Raw genomic sequence first — 22,517 nt, forward strand, 5'->3', positions numbered from 1 at the left:
GGATCGAGTCCCACGTCGGGCTCCCGGTGCATGGAGCCTGCTTCTCCCTCTGCCTGTGTCTCTGCCTCTCTCTCTCTCTCTCTGTGACTATCATAAAAAAAAAAAAAAAAAAAAAAAAAAAAATTCAGTATGAGGTATAAATTTTACTTTGGTAGGTGAATCATAAGGCAGTCTGGGAATACCGAATGGGAGTAACCCCAGACTCAACGGTGTAAAGGAGGCAGGCCTGAGATAGTGAAATTAAGGAGTGATAGGAAAGATTGTTCCAGGCAGGGTTCTAGAAGAGCATAGTGTCTGTAGGGAACTTGAAATAGCAGATGAAAGCTTAGAATGCATGAAGGAATGTAGTTAGAGATGAAGTCCGAGAGAAAAACAGGATTTCCATAAGCTGTGGAGTTTTGAATTTATGTTGGAAGTTTTGGGAAGCAGGTGAGAGATTTAAAATGGTAACACGATCAGTGTTGTATTGGAGAAAGTTATATATTGGAAGGAGGAAGAGGGATGTAAAGTTGGAACCAAATGAGTGAGGCTCTCCTGCAGTGATGGAGGTGAGAGGCTTAGGGACCTGAAATAAGGCTGTGACACTGATGTGGGGATGGAGAGAGGAAATGGGCTGACTCCACAGGATTTTTTGCTAATTGGATGTGATCATGGAGAAGGAGCAGTGAGCGAAGGACAGCCTTCAAACCTGGCTGGAAATCCTGGCAGAAATGTTTACCCAACAGGGACTGAAGAGGAGAGATGGGCTTCACAAAGAAGGTTATGTGTTCAGTGTTGGACTCCGGAAACTTGTGTGTCCTCTGGATTTTCAGTTAGCAGTCAAATGTATAGTCTTAAGCCCACAAAAGTAGAAAATAGGCTCACTGATCATCAGCATGGCCATAGTAAGATGAGGACGTTTGAGAGGGAATAAAGGAGATGGAGAATATTCTGAAGAATGTCAGCTTACACAAGATAAACAGTAGCAGGGAGATGGAAGTAGTAGATTAAAGAGATGAGAAACCAGAGAAGTGGAATCTGTTGAAAGAATTATCTCAGAATAATGCTTTCTCTAGGTTGTATATTCCAGGGCTGTTTTTATTTTTTTGAGATTTATTTGAGTGTGTATGTGCGTGCATGTGTGCATACATGGAGAGGGACAGAGGGAAAGAATCTCAAGCAGACTCCCCACTGAGATTGCAGTCTATCATGGGGCTCCATCTCTCGACCTGCACTGATACCAAAAGTGCTACCCTTAATGGACTGAGCCACTTGGGTGCTTTTCCAGGTTTTATGAAATAAATATTTGACCACTTTGAAGTTTTGTAACAGATGCCTAGGTGGATATTATTATTAAAACCACAGCATCCGTTCTCCCCCTGCTGTGTTGTGTAGGAGCATCATTGGAGCAGCTGACTCCCTGCTCCTGGCGATCCCTCGTTAGGTCTGTGCTGCTCATGGGAAATGGCTGTCCTTCAGCAGTGATTGGGTCCAAGAGTTTCGCTCAAGGAAGACATTCTGGATGAGAGGAATTGGTCTAAGACAGGGTATAGAACTCAGATGCCAGAGGAAGTTTTGTGGAGACCTCGGGAAATTTGCCCCTCCCCATCTTTTTTTTAAATAAAGTGCCGTTTTTCTGTATGTCATTAAACACATAAGGCCTTAGACTTGCTGCAACACTGTTGGCTACCAGCCTGAGACTGAGACTGCAGGAGGGCAGAGATGAGGAAAGGGCAGAGAAATCCCATGGAAGCTCTGAGTACACTGAACACCTTGCCACTGGGCCTTACTGCTTAAGCCGTTTTTGTTTTTCAGGTGTAATTTTAGTTTCAAAGAAGGAACATGTGATGGGAGTGTGCGAATGATACAGATGAATGGCACAAACTAAATTGATGTAGCTGCTAGCCAAATATTATATGGTGGCTCTGCAGTATAGTTTTCAAAAACTTAAAATATATCTTCTAATACTTTTGGGAGGAATACAAGACTGGAAATAATTTTAGAATTGTATCAGAAAGAATGAAGACAAACTAGGTTCTGGTGGAAATCAGAAAAGAAATTAAGTGTTGATCATTTGTATGTCATCGTTTTAATACTAAGCAATAATTAACTTTCTGTGTAAAGTTGTAAGAGTAGGAGAAAACTCAATCTTGTGAAAAACTTATTAGGAAAATTATCAAATACACAGAAGTAGAGGAAAGAGAACCCCCTCTCCCATGTATGTATCACTCAGCTTCAGAAGTTGTCCATGGGGGGCGTGGAGGGGCATCCTGTTCACCTGTGACTCCTTCCCCTCTCAGTTGGAGAATTTATTTATTTATTTTTAAAGATTTTATTTATTTATTCATAGAGACAGAGAGAGGGAGAGGCAGAGACACAGGCAGAGGGAGAAGCAGGCATCATACAGAGAGCCTGACGTGGGACTCAATCCAGGATCTCCAGGATCATGCCCTGGGCTGCAGGCGGCGCTAAACTGCTGCACCACTGGGGCTGCCCTCAGTTGGAGAATTTAAAGTAAATTCTGGATATCCCATTTCATCCCAAAATACTTTAGTACAGGATACTTTGGTAGAGCACTTGACTTGATTTCCAGGTCATGAGTTTGAGCCCCATGTTGGGTCTAGAGATTACTTAAAATTGAAATCTAAAAAATATATATATTTCAGTATCTATCTCTAAGTTTAAACTGCTATAATGAAGCATTGTCATTGAGTAAATATGAAGAGACATTTTCCCTAATCTCCTCCCTAATGCAACTATAATCTTGACCTTATGCAGAATAACAGTATTTCAAGGATGGCAAGAATTATTCAGAAAGTTGACATTCTTAATAGAGTACCCTATAAAGAATAAAGTATGTTTCCAGGAAAAACGATGACTCTGCTACTGACAACAGCTAATATGCATCAGAGTGAGTGCACCATTTCCTGTTTTTCTTTGCTGAGGCCCAATTCTGGAATTCCCCTTGTTTGCCCATGATTTAAATCTTGTCTCTGTCTTGTATTAATACAGCACACCACAGAAGTATCCTATTCTTTAAGTGTCTGTAGTGACTGAAAAATAGTACATTTCTGTAGTTTGAAATATGTAATTACACTTAGCATCTAGGTTTTTTTTTTTTTTTTTTTTTTTTTTTTTTTTTTAAGATTTTATTTGTTCATGAGAGACACAGAGAGGCAGAGACACAGGCAGAGGGAGAAGCAGGCGCCATGCAGGGAGCCCGATGTGGGACTCGATCCTGGGACTCTAGGATCACTCCCTGGGCCGAGGGCAGGTGCTCAACTGCTGAGCCACCCAGGCATCCCAGCATCTAGGTTTTTGATTTATAATGTTATAATATAAACCCAAAGAACATCTCCGCCTGTGTCTGGATCTATCCTTCCTACCTTCCCTGGAACATTACAACGTTGATGATTTTTTTCTACTTTCAGTCTCTTTCACTGGATCTTACCAAATATTAAGCATAAATGAAATGTTTCTCATCCTAAAGGGGAAAATTCAGTCCTCTTTTCCTCTTCTTTCAGCTCAGCCCATTCTTTCTTGTCCAGACGGCCACTTTGTCCAGGTGTTTGTGTTCAGTGCTCCATTTCCTGTCTCTTACACATTAGCCTGGCCCCTCAGAAGCCCTCCACAGCCACCCCTGCTTTCAGCCTTTACCTGACCTCTCCCCAGCTTTCAACTGTGTCTGCTTAATGCCTACATGACATCTTGAAGAGGACACACCTGATTTTCCTCCTTCCTTTCAGACATGTTCTTTTTAACTTCCTTACGGCTTATTGTTCTCCACCCAACATTCAACTTTCAGCTTCCCCTCTGCATTCTCATTCTCTTTATTATGCTGGTGGGACTTGATTTCTTTCATCTAGTTTGTTAGCCTGAGTCAGAGTCCTGTATCCATGTATCCAACTTGCCCTCCTGTTAACTTCACCTGGATGTCTCACACATAACTCAAATTTAGTGGGTCTTAAACTCTTTCATCTTCTTCCTGAACTCTTTCTGGCCTTCTTCCACTATTACCTGACCCTGCAAATTGTGTACATTCTTCTCAGATGGGAAATCTGTGCATCTTTCATAAGTTCTGTGGTTCCCTTCTCAAATCCACTCAAACAACCAAATGCTCTTTTATCTGTGGAAAACTTGGATCTATCTAGTTCTTTCCACTTCAGCTGCTGTTAGCTAAATCCAAGTAATCTTTTCCCACCAACATTATTGTAATGACTTCTCCTTTGGCTCCTCCAGCCTACCTGCCAGCCTTAGTTATGGACTGGCCTTTAAAATCAACCTGTCATGGGTCACCCAAGTGACTCAGTCAGTTAAGCAGCTAACTTCGCCTGAGGTCATGATCCGGGGTCCTGGGATCGAGCCCTACATTGGGCTCCCTGGTCAGCAGGGAGTCTGCTTCTCCCTCTCTCTGTACCCTACCCCGCCCCCCATTCGTGCTCTTAAATAAATCTTAAAAACAACCCTAATGTGTCATATCATTAGGGAAGGAAGGACTGAAGGCTTCAACCTCTATACCTTAAATCAATGTCAAATTAATGGCTTGAAGAAATCTTTCAAAGTGAAAGGAAAAGCCTGACTCCCAACTCAGTAAAGTTGAAGTTAAAAAGTATTCACTATAATCAGATTTATAGTTATCTGTCCTTTGCTTTTCAATATGAGAGTAGTCTCTGTTGAACATCCTCCCTCAGTACCCAGACTGTTATGGTATTTGAATTTGATTCATAAGCTGATCTATTCCTTTCAAGAAACCTTTCTGGGGAGTTGTGTGGTGGCCTGAGTGCCCCATTGTGACTGTTTTCCCAGCATCTTCCTTCAGTCATTCAGTTGTTAGAATAAATCAGTGTGGAGACATGGGCCAAGTGTAGCCTTCTGCTAAGCCCTGAACACACCCTTCCAGAAGAAATGATGATGGAACTTGAAAAGTTGTTCCTGTGAATTCGCAGGGCAAAGGATGGACAAGACTCCCAGTGTCCTGGGAGTAGAGGTTACTCACTGAAATATGCCCATCCCTTAACCTGCTTGAGAGGGCCCTCCAGCTGAGCCACCTGGCACCCTTTGCCATCAGTTGTTGTTGCACCTGCCAGTAAACTGCACCAGGCTCTAAGAGGGACAAGTCAGTAGGTCTGCAGATGCCATTATCCCATGGAACTGAACTGCTATCCTTTTCTCCTCAACTGGAGCCATCCACCCTCTCCTGCTGGTGGAGAGTGCCAAGAAGCTCGAAGTCTATCCACCTCTCCATCAAAGGGCTTACTGGGGAAGAAACCCCAACAATTTGTTCTGCCCAGGTATTGAGAAAATTCTTCTGATTGGTGAAAATACATTTGGATGTGCCTGGACAAACAGCTTTCTAACAAAGCAGATTCAATAGAATGTAACAGTATAGCCAAGAAGAAAAAAAGTCACAAAACTACTATTAGCATCTTCTTTCTTTACCTTAATCATAGAAAAGAGAAGGTGGCTTTACTTCTTAAGGCTCCATTTATGCTGTATGATTCCAGAAGAGAATAGTATGAGGGGAAGTACGTTGAATAGACTAGGTAGAAAGAGATAAAGTGAGAGTCTGGGGCAATAGATTGAATAGCGGATGGGAGGGACCAGTGCATTGCTGGGATAGGCCTCCCCGATCAAAGGATCCTATGGGTGTCAAGTGTGTGGTGAGAGGCATGGACTCTGAGGTACTTTCAGGGCACCTGAAGTAGTGACATACAGGAAAATGTAGCAGGACATCAGTGCTTTGTGCTGACAAATAGAAAAATTGAAGAACATTGACCAAGAATCTAGATCCTCCCTTAGTTTTCGGATACTTTCTTAACCTGAAGATTTTTCTATAATACTAGGGAGCAGGGCCCCAAAAGAATGACTGAATTTCTTATCAAAAGGGGGCTTGAGGGGATCCCTGGGTGGCTCAGCGGTTTGGCGCCTGCCTTTGGCCCAGGGCGTGATCCTGGAGACTCGGGATCGAGTCTGTCAGGCTCCCTACATGGAGCCTGCTTCTCCCTTTTGCCTGAGTCTCTGCCTCTCTCTCTCTTTCTCTGTCTCTCTTGAATAAATAAAATTAAAAGGGGGGGAGGCTCGAAGTAAATGAGATTTTGCTCCTAGTGTTAGAGACTGTAATTCATACAGTCAAGCATTTTAAAAGGGAAAATGAAAAACACTGCAGTGTCATCTCATAACATAGAGCTTGTGAAGAAATAATCATAACTGAAAAATAATACAATATAGCTATTACTGAAAAAAATAACTGTTCTTGAACTGGGGTCTCCAAACTACTACTTGTGGGCCAAATCTAGCCTGCTCCCTGTTTCTGTGAGTAAATGTGCACTGGAACGGAGCTACCCTTTATGCTTTGTCTGTAGCCACTTCGATGCTGCAAGGACAGTGGAGTTGAAGCTATAACAAACTCAGTGGCCTATTTACTGTCTTGGTCTGCAAGAAAAAAATTGTGGATTCTGGAAGAGGATCAAGTAAAGTTACTTTTCAATGCAGCAAAACTACAAAGAGAAATAAAAATGAGTGAAAATACAAGAAAATGGGAAGATTATACACACCCACTTTCTCACACACAAATACAATCCACTGTTGACCTGACGAAACAGAAATTGCAGAAAGGAACACAAGGAGCATCATAAAATCATCATACGAGACACCTGGGTGGCTGAACGGTTGAGTGCCTGCCTTTGGCTCTGGCCGTGATCCTGGAGACCCAGGGATCGAGTCCCATGTTGGGCTCCCTGTGGGGAGCCTGCTTCTCCCTCTGCTTGTCTCTCTGTCTCTCTCTCCCTCTCTATCTCTCTGCATCTCTCACAAATGAATAAAAAAAAATCTTAAAAAAAAATCATCCTTAAAAAAAAAAAAAATCATCCTAGAAGAAAACTTCTCCAAGATACAGTAAAACCAGTAAAACCTGTGTTCAGATAGACAAGGACCACCACCTACCATACAGAGCACTGGATGGAGAAACCAGTGAACTGGGAGATAGTCCAGTGTCACCGTTGAACTGTGAGGATGAATACAAATATTTGTAAGGAAAAACTGGGGCTTTTTCTGGAATTCTAAAGTGCAGCCATAAAAGCTAGAGGACAGTAGAACAATGTATACTGGCTCCTAAAATTAATGTATGAACTCTCCATTTTTGTGGCTTTGTAGAAAGTCATGTTTTAATCCTGAGGTGCTGTCATTTGGGTCTGTCTTGCTGAGTTTTTAGGATTTATCAGGATGACACCAACATTTCAGTAGATAAATGGTGTAATATCTGGAGTATATTGTTAAAAGCAGCACTGGCGTTAGGACACTGAGTCAGCTGTGCAGTGTCCCATTGCAGTGAGATCATAGCATCTAAGTGATCATGGGAAACTTGGGACTGATTTAAGATAACCTTTGTCTCTGGCAGGATCTCATGATCAGTGAAACAGGGTAAGGAAATCCCTCTAATGATGTGAATGGGCATATTGGTCAGGCAAGGAACATAGCTAGTAGCAGAAGTTACTGTGACACAGGATTCTGTACCCTGTAAGAGGTGGTTGTCGGGGATTAGGAGTCCGTAAACCCCGGTGTAGTAGGCTGAGTTTAGATAGGGTTTCATTCCCAGCCAGCTCAGACCAAAAAAGTGAATGAACTGGGACCACATCTCCAAACAGACCACCTGGTTGATTCCAGTGTGGAAGGTTGTGGGGTGTAATCTAAGTAATAACTATCAAAATAATGTCGGTTTGTTAATGATGAAAGCTAGAAAGTAATGTTAAAATCAGTGTTGTACTCAAATCACCCTGTATCTTCTTTGCTAACAATAAGAGTGACTGGTGATAAAGTCGCATTTGCCTTATTTCTTTTAAAACAATAAAACCTAAATGGTTATTACACAAATAAGGCAGTGGCCGAAGCTAGGCCAGATAATCTACTTTAAGTTTTACATAATGAACTATTTGTTTTGCTTTGCCAGTCATTTTGTGTGTGTGTGTCTATGTCTCTTGAGGTAACTGTGGTAGTCCAAGATGTTGGGATCCTGATGTCCTGGGGGAAATTGTATTACGGTTATTAAAATCATTTACCCATACCATATAAATCCATCAGAATCAATATGCTGCTAATAAAATCTTTTCTCAACACATTCTTCCCTGTAATTTAGAAAAGGCGCCGGCGGATTGACCGAAGCATGATTGGAGAGCCAACAAATTTTGTGCACACGGCTCATGTAGGATCGGGAGACCTGTTCAGTGGAATGAATTCAGTAAGTGTGTTTATGGGAGGTGCAGATGGGGTGTAGACTTGTGTCACCTGTATTATATGTACACCCATTCTTAATGATTATACAATGCTCAGTGAGTTTGTAGGAACTGAATGTAAGTACAGAACATGAGCATAGAAGAAAATGACAATGAAAAATTAATCTCTCCTTAACTTGCCAAAGTATGCATGTATTTCTTTGTCCTGAAAAAATACTTAAAAGGAGATGAGTTTAGAATGAAAGTTAATAGCCCTTTGGCTCTCCTGCCTCCTAGCAGAGGAATGGGGGGATGTTAGCCTTTTAGTAATATTTAATTTCTTTTCTCTTGATTAAGTTACCTTCTGTGAACATGTTTATTGCATTTACCTTGTAAAATACTAGCTTTTTCTTGATACCAGAATGTTTGTGATTTATTCATAACTAATGTGAATACTTGAGTACTAGGCAGAGGATTATACTTTGTGCGTATTTGCAGTCTTTATTCTAGAGATTTTCATGAATTTCACAACAGACTTTAGATTTACTCACTTGAACTCACTTATTCCTTAATTTTCATCTAAGACAATATAGTGCTCTCTAATAGAAGCATTGCCCAATGAGGGTTTGTGTCAGGGCTCTGCTTCATTTTTGTCCTAAAGTAAATAAGCCATTAAGTATCGAGAGCCTCTTAACCCCAAATCTAAAGTAAACAGATGTGTCTAAATGATCTCTAAAGCGTTCAGAATCAGAAAGTCAATTAGACTTGTATGAATACAGAACGAAAGATTTAACAAGAGAACAGAGACTTTTAAAATAGGTAGATGGATATCCTGGATACAGCAAAGAAGTTGGTCACATCAGTTACTAGGCAAGCAAACGAATAACATTTGTAGCTTCCTGGAAAGGAAACAGCTTGTTTGTTTTAAATCTGTAGGAAAAGTACTTTGTTGTTCAACTGCTTTTGTGGAAATTTAAGAGGTGTCAGGTTGCTGTCAAAATACAATTCAGTAGCTTTGTTTCCCGGATCAGCATGAAATGAAAAGACCAAATGGGAACCTGTGACTTTCGTTAATGGAGTTATTATAATACATATAAATAGAGTGAATGGTTTCAAATTTATTATACATGCTGAATTTTAATTTCTTAACAAATGTCTTCTTCTGCATTTCATATTTTAAAACTCTATAGGATGAATTAAATTTTAGTTCATGTTTATTTCACTTTTTAAATACTGTTTATGTACATTTCAGAACTTCCTTTAAAATTCTTTTTTGACTTTTTGTTTGCGCAAGGAGACTGTCGTTGATGTAGGGGACTCTTGTGGCCATCAGTTTAGCTAGAACTTCAGGATGGTCTCTTGTAGGGCATCCATGGTCTGTCTCTTTAGCTGAGAGAGCTGGATCAAGACAGGCCCTCAGCTGTCAGTCTACCTGCTGAGTCCAAGGCAGCCTTCTCTGCTTACAGAATACATGTTTTTTAATGAAGTGTCTTAGCTCATTAGAACCTAATGTGTCTCTGAAAGGTTTTTTGTACTTAACTTTAGTTTTTGTTTGTAATGTGACATGCAGCCTCTGACACAGAGCACCAGGTTGGTTCTTCACACACTTCTGTTGGGTTCAGTATTACGTAATCTCCGAGTTTTCCTGAAAGTTGTATCAGTGGATAGACGTAACTTGTATGAGCCTGATTCGGTAAGAGAATTCTTTGTGTCTATGCAATAGTGCAAGGGAGACAAAACCAAAAAATGTTGTTTATCCAAAGAAATAGCTTGCCTTAAGTTAGTCTGTCCTAACAACTGTGCAGCATGTATGAGGTACAGGGCTTGATGCGTTTGGAACAGCTCTGCCACACTGGATTCCTGAACAGGAGAGTTTCTCTTTTCCCTTAAATACACTGTGCTTCTCAAGATTACCTTTCATACTAACTTCTTACCAGAAAGGATCCCATAACTCTTTTAATAACATAGTCTTATTGTGTTAAAAAAAAAATATATATATATATATATACACAGTCAAAAATAAGCTATTAGAAAATCCAAAATCTGTAGTGTGAAACTGAACAACTGACTTTTGGAGGAAAACAGTGTTCTTGCTTAGAATCAGCATGACATTATGAATGCATGATGTGAAAATACAAACATGTTACTTTTTATAAATAGGCCTGAAATACCTAGGAAAGGTAACATGTTAGGGAGGAAATTATTTGGTACCTGGGTAAAATAAAGGTTGTGCCACAAAACATGTTACCTTAAAGGAATAGGAAATGAACTTGAACTGATAGCTTATGCCTCTAGCCTCTAGACCCGGCACAAGGACTGAAAATAAACAGGCCGATAGATTTCAGGTGTTTTTTTTAATACTCTTACCTGAAGTAGTCATTTGAGTAATGTATATATAGATAAGACTGTAACACATGTGATATCGCTAGAGTAATATGTTCCACATTAAGATTTTCTCACTGAAACCCTTTTGGATCTAAAGAAGCTATGCATTTTATTTTTTGCTTTTTTTTTTCCTATTATATTTAAACCTACCTTGCTTAGAAAACAGGCAAATCTTAACTACTTTGTTTAAACATACTGACTCAGGATCACCAGTGAAAACACATCATAGTCAGTATTTGATAAATGGATGTTGTTACCAACCCCCCCTCTCCCTCCGAGGAACCTTGGGCGGGTGAGGAGGCCCACTGAGCTGATTGCCAGTGCTCTGACTCCTCACTGTTAGGGAGGCACCTCCAAAACATCCTCACTGCTCCTTTTTATAGCATTCTAGCCTGATTGTCTGCTTCCAAACTGCTTCTAATTGGTATCGGCTTAGATTGGAATAATGTTAATCCACTAAGGACACTTCTCAGCTTGCCCATAAGTTCATGTGGCTTTGTTACCACTCAGTAAGAGAAGATGCGGTGTATCATACAGTCCATCAGAAAATAGCCATCTTGGGTGAGGGGAGGAGAGATTATCACATTAACTATTTGAGAGGATAAATACTTAAACCAGAGTTAAAATGACTGAATAATTTTGAACCACCATCCAAGTCTTTGGATTCTTTAGGGCTGTATCACATGGGACTTTAAAAATTTATCTTGGGATGGTCCAATTTCATTTGTATTCTTTTTGTTTGATTCTAAGTAATTGAGGTGATCATCTCTTGAGGTGTTTGTAAATGAAGAACTTGAGTTGATGTGTGTAGTTCAGTTTTTGAAATGTTATCACGTACATTGTGAATTATAAAATAGGTAAGTGGGGAGAGGAAGTTGAGGCCCGAAAAGTGTTGTTTTTGTTTTTTGTTGTTTTTTTTTTACTAGCTTCACCATTGTCTAAGGGCAGTCAGAAATTTAAGTCTATAAAAAATTTTTGCTCTAAAAAGTATCTTCCTTAAAACTGCTTTAGCTAAAACATGGAGACCAGAATCAGTTGTATCATCCCTAGTTCTTGACTTTGCTTTGTTTTTGTCTTGTTTTAGGTTAGCTCCATCCAGAACCAGATGCAGTCCAAGGGGGGCTACGGGGGTGGGATGTCTGCCAGCGTGCAGATGCAGCTTGTGGACACAAAGGCTGGATAGCCCCTCCTCCCGTGAGTACCTGGGACATAGTCTGAAAAAGGCAAAAATAGTTTACTAAGTGTTTCAAGTGATGGTCATAGGCACTTGGAATAGTAGTTTTAGGTTGCTCTTTCCCTTAGGAAGAACACTAAATGCTTTAAGACATCCAGTGAAGGATACTGTCCTTTAAACATCAGTGAAGTTACTATTTTGAGTGTTGATACTTTGGGGGATGCCATGTATAGCCAAGTACCTTTATGTTTTACACTACATTCCTGATAAATCTCTAAGAAAAGTTGTCTAATTTTAAGTGTAAAAATAATTTGAATTTTTCTTTTGGTTTTGTAGGTCATTGTGAATTTCTGTGTTTTCTCTTTTCACTCTTAATTTTTTGTTGTTGTGATTCCTTTTCAAATACAAAAAAGAAGTGTGATGGCATCTTGTTCACCCTGTTGTGATTCCTCCAGTGAGACGTTCTTGTTCTGCTCTGAAGAAGCTGTTGTCAGATGAACCCTGCATTTCCTTCAGCTGGCATGCATGCCTTTGGACTCACGGACTTTGGATCGTGGCTTAATTTTTATCAATTACGGATCTGATCTTAGCATGATCTTTTTTTGTGAATGCTAGCACTATTTTGCTCCCCCCCCCCATTTTGAAAGTTTCTATTTCCATCTCCAACCCTCTGCCTTATGAGTTTGTTGGTAAGGTAGGACCTGCTATTGTTAATTTGTTACTGTTTCTGTATATTTTGGAAGGTATGACACCCACAAGCACAATGATCATTTTTATTCATTTGAAACATTGAGAATAGATATCTGCATGCTTTATGAAGTTGCTTTGGGAGCCCACGGGAGGCCAGAAATGAGTGTTTCTTTGCTGCTGTGGGCTGAGGGTAGCTGCTACTGTTAGAGAAAGGTTAGCTGTGGCACCAAGTCGCGTCAGTTTCACACACAGACACAAAGGTAACCTGTAGCTTATTTTAGAATCAAAATCTGGCATTCATAAGGCATTCATTTGGTTGTAAATGTTCAGTATATTTATTTTGAGAGCAAGGACCTGTGAACAGGTGTGGGTATATATCAGCGTTGTGGTGATGCCCTTGTCCAGTCTCACTGTGTACTCATTCTGTTTGTACTTGTTTTTATTTTAATGCAATGGGATCTGTTTGTTAACTCCTGGCCGGTAGTACCACCTGCAGAGTCATTGGCTTCTCCACAGTCAGACCTGTGTGGGGGCAATGGAAGTTAACCCAGAGCAATACAGTGACTTCGCTGAATCGTTGCCAGTGAAAACAATCTGTGGAGAGACTGTTTTTTTTCTAGGACAGTGATGAGAAACCTTTGCTCAGGCTCCAAAATGTTGATTCTTCACAAATTATGTGTATTTCTGTAAGTACCTTCCCTATGAGGGTGTAGTGTATGTATGTTCATTAGTCTGATTCAGTCCTAACGGTGTTAGTAGGATTAACATTTTATGCAGCAAATGGGACTTAAGTGAAAATGTAGAGAGCTAAGAAATTAGATAAGTAATTGAATAAAGAGTAATTGTTTTCTCTGCATCTTAGTCCCGGGGTCTTATGAACCGGGTAACTAGATAAATAGCCAGCTTATAAAGGCAAACCAGGAAAGCATTTCTCCATCAGTGCTTTTGAATTTACCCAGTGCAGTGGGGTGCTGGATTACTCAGTGCTTGGGTTTCTGCAATTTGAGGCTTAATAAGTGGCAGTCCCAAAGAGAGAGCCTGTCAAGGAAACATTTATGCTTAGTAAAACAAAAAACAAAAAAAAAAACCAGGCATTTTTGCAGTTGACTTTACTGTGTGGATACTGCATTCTGGAATTTGCTGAGTAACAGTGTCATTCTGTATCCTGCCAGGAACACTGCTTTGTACAAGGTCTTAAAAAGACAGATTGGATTTTCTGGGCCTTGTCAATAGTGCTACTTTTTAGTCTCTTTTGAACTTTTAAACTCATAGTACAGGGAGCCCTGCTTCTCTTTCCTGAACTCATGATATGATTTTACTTTTATTTTTTCTAATCGATATGTTGTTCTGTGGACCAAATACTCCAGTGAGTACCAGAGTGTCCCTCCATGGAAACTCCGAGGCCACACTCTGAGTGTGTAACTGACCTACAGTAGCCACACACCAAGGAAGGTGCCAATAAATTCAAGAAGAAAATTACAAAAAATCTTAATATACTAACCTTGGACACAAATTTTTTAGGGAGGCTTGAAGAGAGTGTGAAGGGCAGCAGCTTCCCCCACATCATAAGTGGGATAAATCTTGGGCAGTGTGTCTCATATTAAATCCTAAACAAATAGGATTGTTAGTACTTTGCTGAAGTACATGCTAACAAACATTTAGCACGGGAAACTGAATGAAGGTTTAACCAATGCCATGGATTCTGTTAGTGATTTGCATTCTGTAACAGAGGTGCTTTCCCATGATGTAGGCATGAAGTGGTGCCAATAAGTATAGACCGGAAATGTTAACTATGGTGACTGGGTTCAGCATTTCCAATGCAGCATTATCGCCTTTAAAGTGGGCCTTTAAAATATTTTGTGAGTATATATTAGCTTTCACTTTTGTTATTAAATTATAGCAGTTTCATTAGAGAGAGCAAGTTTGCCTTGATTTTGTTTAAAATGACTTCTGCTCAGCACCCAGAAGATAAAATTGACATATTTTTATAATATAAGCATACTTTTTTTGTACATTGTGTTCATTCAGTGTTGGCTTGTAGATATTAAAAGAAAGTATTGATTTTGATTCAATAAATGTTTTCTTTCCATCCTGGTGTGGTTTTTTCATTTCAACTAGAATTTACTCCAGAGGACCTTTCTAGCATTCTTGTACTTTCAGTTATTACTGTCCTGCAAAAACCTTCACTTTTTAAGAGAGGAATTAAACCTGCTGAGGAAGCTGTGAGCTACCCTTTTAGGCAGGTATGGACCATTTCCAATTTGAGGGGGCAGTTGATGGTTTGTTCCCTAAGAAAAACTTCCAATGTCTGGAGGCAGTTTGGGTTGTCACAATCTGCAGAAAGGGTGCTACTGCCATCTGGGTGGTGGGGGTAGGAATCAGCACACACACACACACACCCCCCAACAAAAGTGCCAGCTGAGAAGCCCTGGCTTTAGGACAGAGATTATACTCACTAAATACATCCAATAAGAGACTCCTCACTGCATTGGACCTGGTGCAGAAGGTCAGTTAGGTTTGGCTCAATCATGAGATGTGCCAAGTAAGGTTGTTCTAAGGAAGAAAAATCAATGAGAAAATTGTCTTCATTTCATGGCCCAAGACTTTAAGAGGAAATTGGGTTAAGATGAAGTTCTTACCACAATGATAAAATAGTTAACAATAAGGCATCCTGATTAAAGTATCTGAAGAAACTGATGGTGGTTTATCAGGAATCCTATTTTGAGCATGTTTTCAAAGGTTCATAAGAAAAGCACAAAAAGTAGGACGAATCTATCAAAATGGTTTTAGAGCCATGGTCAGGAATTTGCTAAAACCTGTGGAAATGCAAAAATCGACAAAACTGTCAGGAAGGAAATTATTTATCCTCTGCTTAAAATATGCTTGGAGCACACCTGCATCTTAAGAAAGTGAGTGATAGGGATGCTTGGGTGGCTCCGTGGTTGAGTGTCTGCCTCTGGCCCAGGGCGTGATCCTGGAGTCTCAGGACTGAGTCCCTCATTGGGCCTTGAGGCCCAATGCTCCTTGAGGAGCCTGCTTCTCTCTCTGTGTCTCTCATGAATAAGTAAATAAAAAAACAAAAACAAGTGAAATGTTAACCTCCAGTTAACATTTCCTCCATGTCTTCATCCCACATGGGCTAATAAGAAACCATTGAACCACCTCCCGTTGATCTGACTTTATATTTTAGCACATTAACTTTTCATCTTTGTGATTTTTTTTTTTTTCTTTGTGATGTTTTTGATGCTTTCTACCAGGTGGCTACAGCCTCTGGGCTGCTTTTGACCCCTATACCCTCATCCTCCAATCTCCTCATCTTAACAGTTTCTGTCTGGTCTGCCTTTGATGCTCAAAAGAAGGAAGTTACCACCAGAATAAGGAGATCCAGATGTTTGATCTGGAGGAGTGGTGGTGGTCCTGGCATCACAGACACTGTCCAACTCTAACCCACACTCCACAGTTCACAGGAGCTTTTATAACCGCATGTGTGTGGAAGCTTTAGATCAATAAATGCACCGATAGCCTGCTATGGGAGACCAGAAAGGATTCTGGGTTTTTGTTTTGGTCTTGCTCCTTTAAAGGAACAGCAAGTAAGGTAATCACTGAAAAATCCTCAGAGCTTCACCTAGTCATCTTTTTCTTAATTTATTATTTTCAGCTACCTTATACATCCTTTCTACATCTGGGCCTTTAAAATATTTGAGTCCATTAAGTCTTAACATTACACCCCCATTCTGCACAGCAGCACACTTGGGCAATGTCCGCAGACATTTTAGTTGTAGTTCTGGGTGTCTTTAAACACCATTGTTTCACTGTTGAGAACTAGTGCAGACAAGAGGTAAGGATTGTTGCTGCTTTTGGCAAAGCCACCCAGATTCAAAATTCCAAGCACTGGGGTGCCTGGGTGCCTCAGTCAGTTAAATATCTGCTTTCAGCTCAGGTCATGATCCCAGGGTCAGCAGGAAACCTGCTTCTCCATCTCCCTCTGCCCCTTGCCCCTGCTTGTGCCGTTGCTCTCTGTTAAATAAATGAATAAAATCTCTTAAGAAAATCCAAACACTGATTTTTTAGTTTTTGCTAATATCTATTTTGTCACATAAAAATTTTCACAAATTTCTGCAGGTTTTGCTCATATCTAATTTTTGTTGCTTGGATAGTGTTTTTGCTAGGGCTGTTGTAACACAATACCCCAGACTAGATAGCTTATAAACAATAAAAGTTTACTTCTCAAAGTTCCGGAGGCTGGAAGTCCAAGATCAGGGTAGGGTGCCAGCATGGTCAAGTGAGGGTCCTCTTCCAGTTGCAGACTTCTCAGATGCTGTAGGGGCTAGGAATGTCTTTACATGGCATCTCTTCATGAGTGACACTCTACTCACACACACCTCCCGATCACCTCAGCCTCCTACTGCCATACCTTTGGGAGTCAGGATTTCATCACGAACTGTGGGAAGACGCAAACATTCAGACCATAGTACGCAGCTACAAAACCCAAGTAACTGCAGCCACCTCCAGCTTCTGCACAACGGAGCTAAGGCTACAGGTAGCCAGGAGCCTCTCAGAATCAGGCTCTACTGCAACTGAGAACCAGGAACAAGCTGTCCCCTCACCCACCAAACCCCTGCATCGCCCTACCTCTAGTTGGCCTCTGCCGCACCCTCATGCCATACACCTCAGTTGTGAGGAAACCACCCAATCCTGGTTTCTCCCTCAGGACTCAAGGTAAATAATGAAACTTGCTTGCAACTTTCTGGCTTGCTGCAGACTGGTTTGTCTTCCTTGACTCAGAACGTCGTTGAAAATGGTGGCATAATGTGGAAGGCAGTTGGGAGACTGCTGACGGCAGGCATGGATGCAGTAGCAGGTTTGAACTGCAGGTGATCTGAAGACCCATGGATGTCTGGGGACAAGAGATCACAGAAGAAAAGACCAGACGTTCATGTCTTCTGAGAATGGGCAGGAATGAAACGCTCATGGAAATGAAACTGTTAACAGCAGTTGATATGTGGTGAGGTGGAACAAAAGCACACATGCAGTCCCAGGCAAGATGCACCTCCAGGAGAGATCTGAGAGGACCCTGAGCCTTTAAGTTGGGCTGATTAGTGAAGGCCCTGTGTGAACCCGGTTTTCCAAGTGGGAGAGGTGTCTGCTTTTTCAAATCTCAACAAATTTTCAAATTTCAACAAAATCCCCAATCTCAACAAAAGATCACAAGACAGGGAGAAATGACATGGCTCATTCAAAGGAACAAAATACATCACTAGAAACCAATCCTTAAAAAATGCAGACCTTTGACTTGATGAATTTAAAACAAAGGTCTTACGTATGCTCAGTGAGCGAAATGAACATGGACAAATATAAATGCTATTAAAAGTACCAGGAAGAGAAATTACATTTTCTTCTTTCTAGCTTACTTTATTGTAAGACTAAAGTTTAGAATATCTATACAAAATAAGTTTTACTTCGTATGTTGGTAAGGTTTCTAGTCAAAGACTATTAGTAGTTAAGCTTTTGGGCAGTCAAAAGTTGTATGTAGGCTTTTGACTACATGGGGTGGGGGTTGACTGGTCAGCGCCCCTAAGCCCCACAATGTTCAAGGGTAAACTTTAACAAACTGTTAGTAGAAAAGAGAGTATTTAACATCATACTCATACAATATATATCATACTCATTGGTGAAAAACTGAAAGCTCTTCTAAGATCAGGAACAAGACTTGGTTGCCTACTTTCTCCCACCTATTGAACAAAATACTAGGAGTGCTAGCCACAGCAGTTAGGCAAGCAAAGGAAATGCAGGTATCCATACTAGGAAGGAAGAAGTAATATCATCTCTGTTCACAGACAGCATGATCTGATATGTAGAAGGTCCTGAAGATTCCACAAATGAAAAAACAACATAAACTCCACAAAGCTGCAAGTTCAAAATCAGCACACAGAAATCAGTTATGTTTCTATATGCTAATACTAACATTCCAAAAGGAAATAAAGAAAACAGTTCCATTTATGATAGCATCAAAAAATTAAATATTTAGGAATAAATTTAACCAGAGTGGTCAAAGACCTGTGCATTGGAAACTATAAAACATTAGTGAAAGAAATTAAAGATACAAGAAGAGGGAAAGGCATCCTGGGTTCATGGATTCTAAGACTTAATCTCAAGATGTCAAGTTCTATACACGATGATCTACAGATTTAATGCAATTTATGAAAATCCCAATGGCATTTTTCTTTATCAATAAAAATACCCATCCTGGGCAGCCTGGGTGCCTCAGCGGTTTAGCGCTGCCTTTAGCCCAGGGCCTGATCCTGGAGACCCGGGATCGAGTCCCATGTCGGGCTCCTTGCATGGAGCCTGCTTCTCCCTCTGCCTGTCTGTCTGTCTCTCTCTCTCCCTCTCTCTCTCTCTCTCTCTGCCTCTCATGAATAAATAAATAAAATCTTAAAAAAAATACCCATCCTAATATTAATATGGACTCTTAAGGGACTCTGAAGAGCCATCTTGAATAAAAGGACAAACCAGAGGTTTCATACTTGATTATTACAGTAATTAAATCCATGGGGGACTGGCATATACAGCCATAGAATCCAACAGAATAGAACAGAGATCCCAGAAATAAACTCTTCTGTGTATGTTCAACATATTCATCAAGGGATTTTCAACATCATGGCAAAACCACTTGACAAGTTAAGGCCAGTCTTTTCAATAAATGCTGCTAGGAAATTGGATATAAACAATGCAAAAGAATAAAGCTGGATCTTGTCATAGTCTGTTTGGGCTACTCTAACAAAAATGCCACAGACTGGGTAGCTTATAAACGACAGAAAATTCTTTCTCACAGTTCTAGAGGCTGGGAAGCCCAAGGTTAAAGTGGCAGCATGGCTGCCTCTGACAATGGCCCTCTTCCTAGTTTAGAGCCAGTGTCTTCTTTCTCTTACCTCATCTGGTGGAAGGGCAGAAAGGATCTCTCTGGAGTCTCTGTTCTAAGAGCACCGATTCTACTTGTGAGGCTTTTGCCTTCACACTTAAGCACTTCCCAAAGGCTCCACCTACTAATACCATCAAAAAGAACATTTTCAATGTATCTTGGGGTAGAGATACCCAGACACAAACATTCAGACCATAGCAGATCTTTACCTTACATAATATACTAAAACTAAAATGGATTAAAGACATTAATGTAAGACTTAAAACTACAAAGCTTGAAAACACATTGGGAAAAAGCTTCCTGATGGAGGATTTGGCAATGATGTCTTGGATATCACACCAAATCTAAAGGCAACTAAAGTAAAAATACGTAAAGTGAACCATATCAAAATTAAAAACTATACATAAAAAATACAGTGGAATGAAAATGTAACCTGTGTGATGGGAGAATATATATTTGCAGTCATACATCTGATAAGGGGATATATCCAGAATATATAAAGAACCCCTACAACTCAACAACAAACACCACCATTAAGAAAGGGGCACAGGACTTAGACATTTCTCCAAAGAAGATAGACAGCTAATACGCACATGAAAAGATGCTAGCATCACTAATTGTGAATGAAATGCAAACCAAAACCACAATGAGATACCACCCCTCACACCCATTAGGAGAGCTACTGTTAAAGACCCCCCCACACACACATACCCTGAACCCAGAAAGTAACAGGTGTTGGTAAAGATGTGTAGAAATTGGAACCCTGTGCCACTGTTGGTGGAAATCAAAAACGGTGCAACTACCCTGGAGAATGGTACGGCGGTCCCTCAAAAAATTAAAACTATTACAATCATATGATCCAGCAATCCCATTTCTAGGTGCATATCTGAGAGAATTGAAAGCACAGTCTCAGAGATATTTGCATACTGGTGTTCACAACAGCATTCTTCACAAGAGCCAAAAGGTAGAAGCAACCCAAGGTAACCACCAGTGGCTGAATGGAAAAATACAGCCTGTGCATGTACATGTGCACACACACCACCAGGAATATTACTCAGCCTTAACCAAAATGGAAGTTCTGACCTGCCATGACATGGATGAATGAAACCTGACGACAGACATCATACCAGGTGAAACATGCCCAGCACAAAAAGACCAATATTGTATATGTTAATAGGAGTTTGTGAAATCTGAATTCTCTAAGGTAGTCAAGCCCAGGTAAACAGAAAGACAAACAGGTCAGGTTAGCTTATTCAAAGGCAGTGGCAGGGTAGGAAAACAAGGGAAAGCAAGTACGATATTCAGAGTAGGATCAGGTGTACAACGAGAGCCAGCTTGGGGTAGACTCAGCCAGCCCACTGACAAACACCAGTCGCGCTTCAGTTGCCTGACACCGTTCCTCCCACCCTCTGGTCTCTGCCACACGCTGGCAGAAGGGATGCCTTCGTGACTTAGATCTTCTGTGACAAGGTGCATGGGGACATGCCCTTCACAAGCACCAGAGACCCCCAAAGAGGCCACGTCAGAAGCTCAGATTATTCACCAACTGCCCGAAACCCCAGGACGAAGCTTCGTCTGTTCTTCAGGCGGCAGGAGTTCTGCACAGACTGTCCAACCCAATACAAGGTCTTTGCCAGATGCCGAGACCAACGCCCACTGTGTACACAGAGCATCCTCACTGAGCCGGCAGGGAGCACAGACTCTGGGGATGAACCGATCACCAACTATTTGATGTCTTCAAAATGAAGCCTCAGACAGCACACACCTGGTCAGACACAGATCTTGTCAGAGCACCCCACATGAAAGGCCCCATGTGCCAAACTCGGACATGGCCACGGGGCTTTCCTGGCACGCTAGGCACAGAGGAAGGGGGAGGCCAATAGTCCAGGAAATCAATGAATGTAAGTATGTGTTCCCTTGAACTAAAGAAACTGCCCCATGATCTTCTTGGATTTCAGAAAGCAGGGCCGTTCTTTGCCTTTCATGATGCAGGCACCCTCCTTCTTCTGCTCGGTGGTTTGTAAAATCAGTGGAGGTTTCTCTCCTGTCTTGTTAGCCATTGGCAACTCTCAGATGATAACAGCTAACCAGAGAACTGGCAGGTGTTCCAGTGTAGCTTGAAGCTGTTCTCGGGCAAGGTCCTCACGCCTTCCCTAGTCCCTAAAAACAAGGATTTATAGGACTAGTAAAGGAGAAAAATCACCGGCATAGGATCCTACTGAAATAGGTAGTACCAAAATTAATTATGACCTCTATTTTCTTTCCCACCTAAGAAATAAACAGAAGGCAAATTTCCAGCTCAGGTTCAATGACTGGTTTATTTATTAGATTTTTATTAGTTCTAGACTGCCGAAAGCACTTTACAGACCTGGCCTAATGGCAGAGGGGACAGGGAGCTCAGTGGAAGTGCTTGGCTGTGGGGCTGCTTGAGGGTTGGTCGGGCCACTGGACAGAGGGGATGAAGAGATGGTTAGGAAACACCAGTCTTGTACTAGGAATGGGCTGTGCTCATTCCCACAACCATCTGTAAAAGAGCTTTTCCTCCCTATTTCACAGGTGATAGAACCGATGGTTAGAGAAGGCATGAAACTTGCTCAAGGTCAACAGCTAATATAACCGGGTATATCAGGTATGTAGTTGACACGGAATGCCACGGAGGCATATAGAAATTGACCTCTACCTATACCCTAGGAAATCCAGGGAAGACTGGCCCACCTGCCATCATTGTATACACACGTGTGTGTGCGGTGTGTGTGCAGAGGACTTGAAGTCCCACCAGAATACCATGGCTCGGGGAAGGAACAGTTGCTTTAAGGGATTTCACCAGTTGTTCTAAGACGAAGGAAGGCAGGGAAGGTTGCAGGACAGAACAGGGACCACGAACAAGGGGTAAGCACCTGCCAGCACTCACCTCCCAGGGAACAGTTTTCTACAGGAAAGACAACAGGTAAAAGAGTCATCTATGCCCCTCTGCTAGACTTAACTCTCCTTCCCCATCACCTGGATTTGGGGGGCGGGGAGGCATGTGGCTCCAAAGCCTTAAACCTCAGTGCTTGTCAGGAGCCAAAATGAAGTAACATTCCAGGCCCAGTGGACATGAGAGGATTCTGTTCTTTTAAACAAAAAGTGGAAACAGGAGGAATGAGGGCAAAACATTTTT

General features: G+C 41.2%; 1 protein-coding gene and 1 long non-coding RNA gene across 8 annotated transcripts in view; one reads left to right on the forward strand and one right to left on the reverse strand.

Annotated features, from left to right (window-relative positions):
• Nucleotides 1-13,551, forward strand: part of CDC42SE2 (CDC42 small effector 2) — a 115,783-nt gene extending 102,232 nt beyond the window's left edge. For 5 of the 6 annotated variants that reach the window (XM_038552094.1, XM_038552091.1, XM_038552095.1 and 2 more), the window contains 3 exons: nucleotides 8,111-8,212; nucleotides 11,656-11,765; nucleotides 12,159-13,551. In XM_038552094.1, coding sequence (XP_038408022.1) covers nucleotides 8,111-8,212; nucleotides 11,656-11,754 — 201 coding nt within the window. In that variant the 3' untranslated portion in view covers nucleotides 11,755-11,765; nucleotides 12,159-13,551. Of the gene's footprint in view, nucleotides 1-8,110; nucleotides 8,213-11,655; nucleotides 11,766-12,081 lie in introns of all 6 variants that reach the window. The other variant, XM_038552092.1, reaches the window with a different exon arrangement.
• Nucleotides 9,285-16,873, reverse strand: LOC111098018. 2 transcript variants are annotated; one of them, XR_005366655.1, is made up of 4 exons: nucleotides 16,660-16,873; nucleotides 15,075-15,251; nucleotides 14,892-14,988; nucleotides 9,285-9,898 (listed from the first exon to the last, which is right to left on the reverse strand). It is a non-coding gene; the product is annotated as an uncharacterized LOC111098018 (long non-coding RNA). The 2 variants fall into 2 exon arrangements; XR_005366654.1 differs by having other exon boundaries at nucleotides 9,285-14,988.
• Between the last annotated feature and the right edge of the window lie 5,644 nt (nucleotides 16,874-22,517).

The sequence above is a fragment of the Canis lupus genome, chromosome 11 (genome assembly GCF_011100685.1).
Source record: "Canis lupus familiaris isolate Mischka breed German Shepherd chromosome 11, alternate assembly UU_Cfam_GSD_1.0, whole genome shotgun sequence".
Classification (NCBI taxonomy): Eukaryota; Metazoa; Chordata; class Mammalia; order Carnivora; family Canidae; genus Canis; species Canis lupus.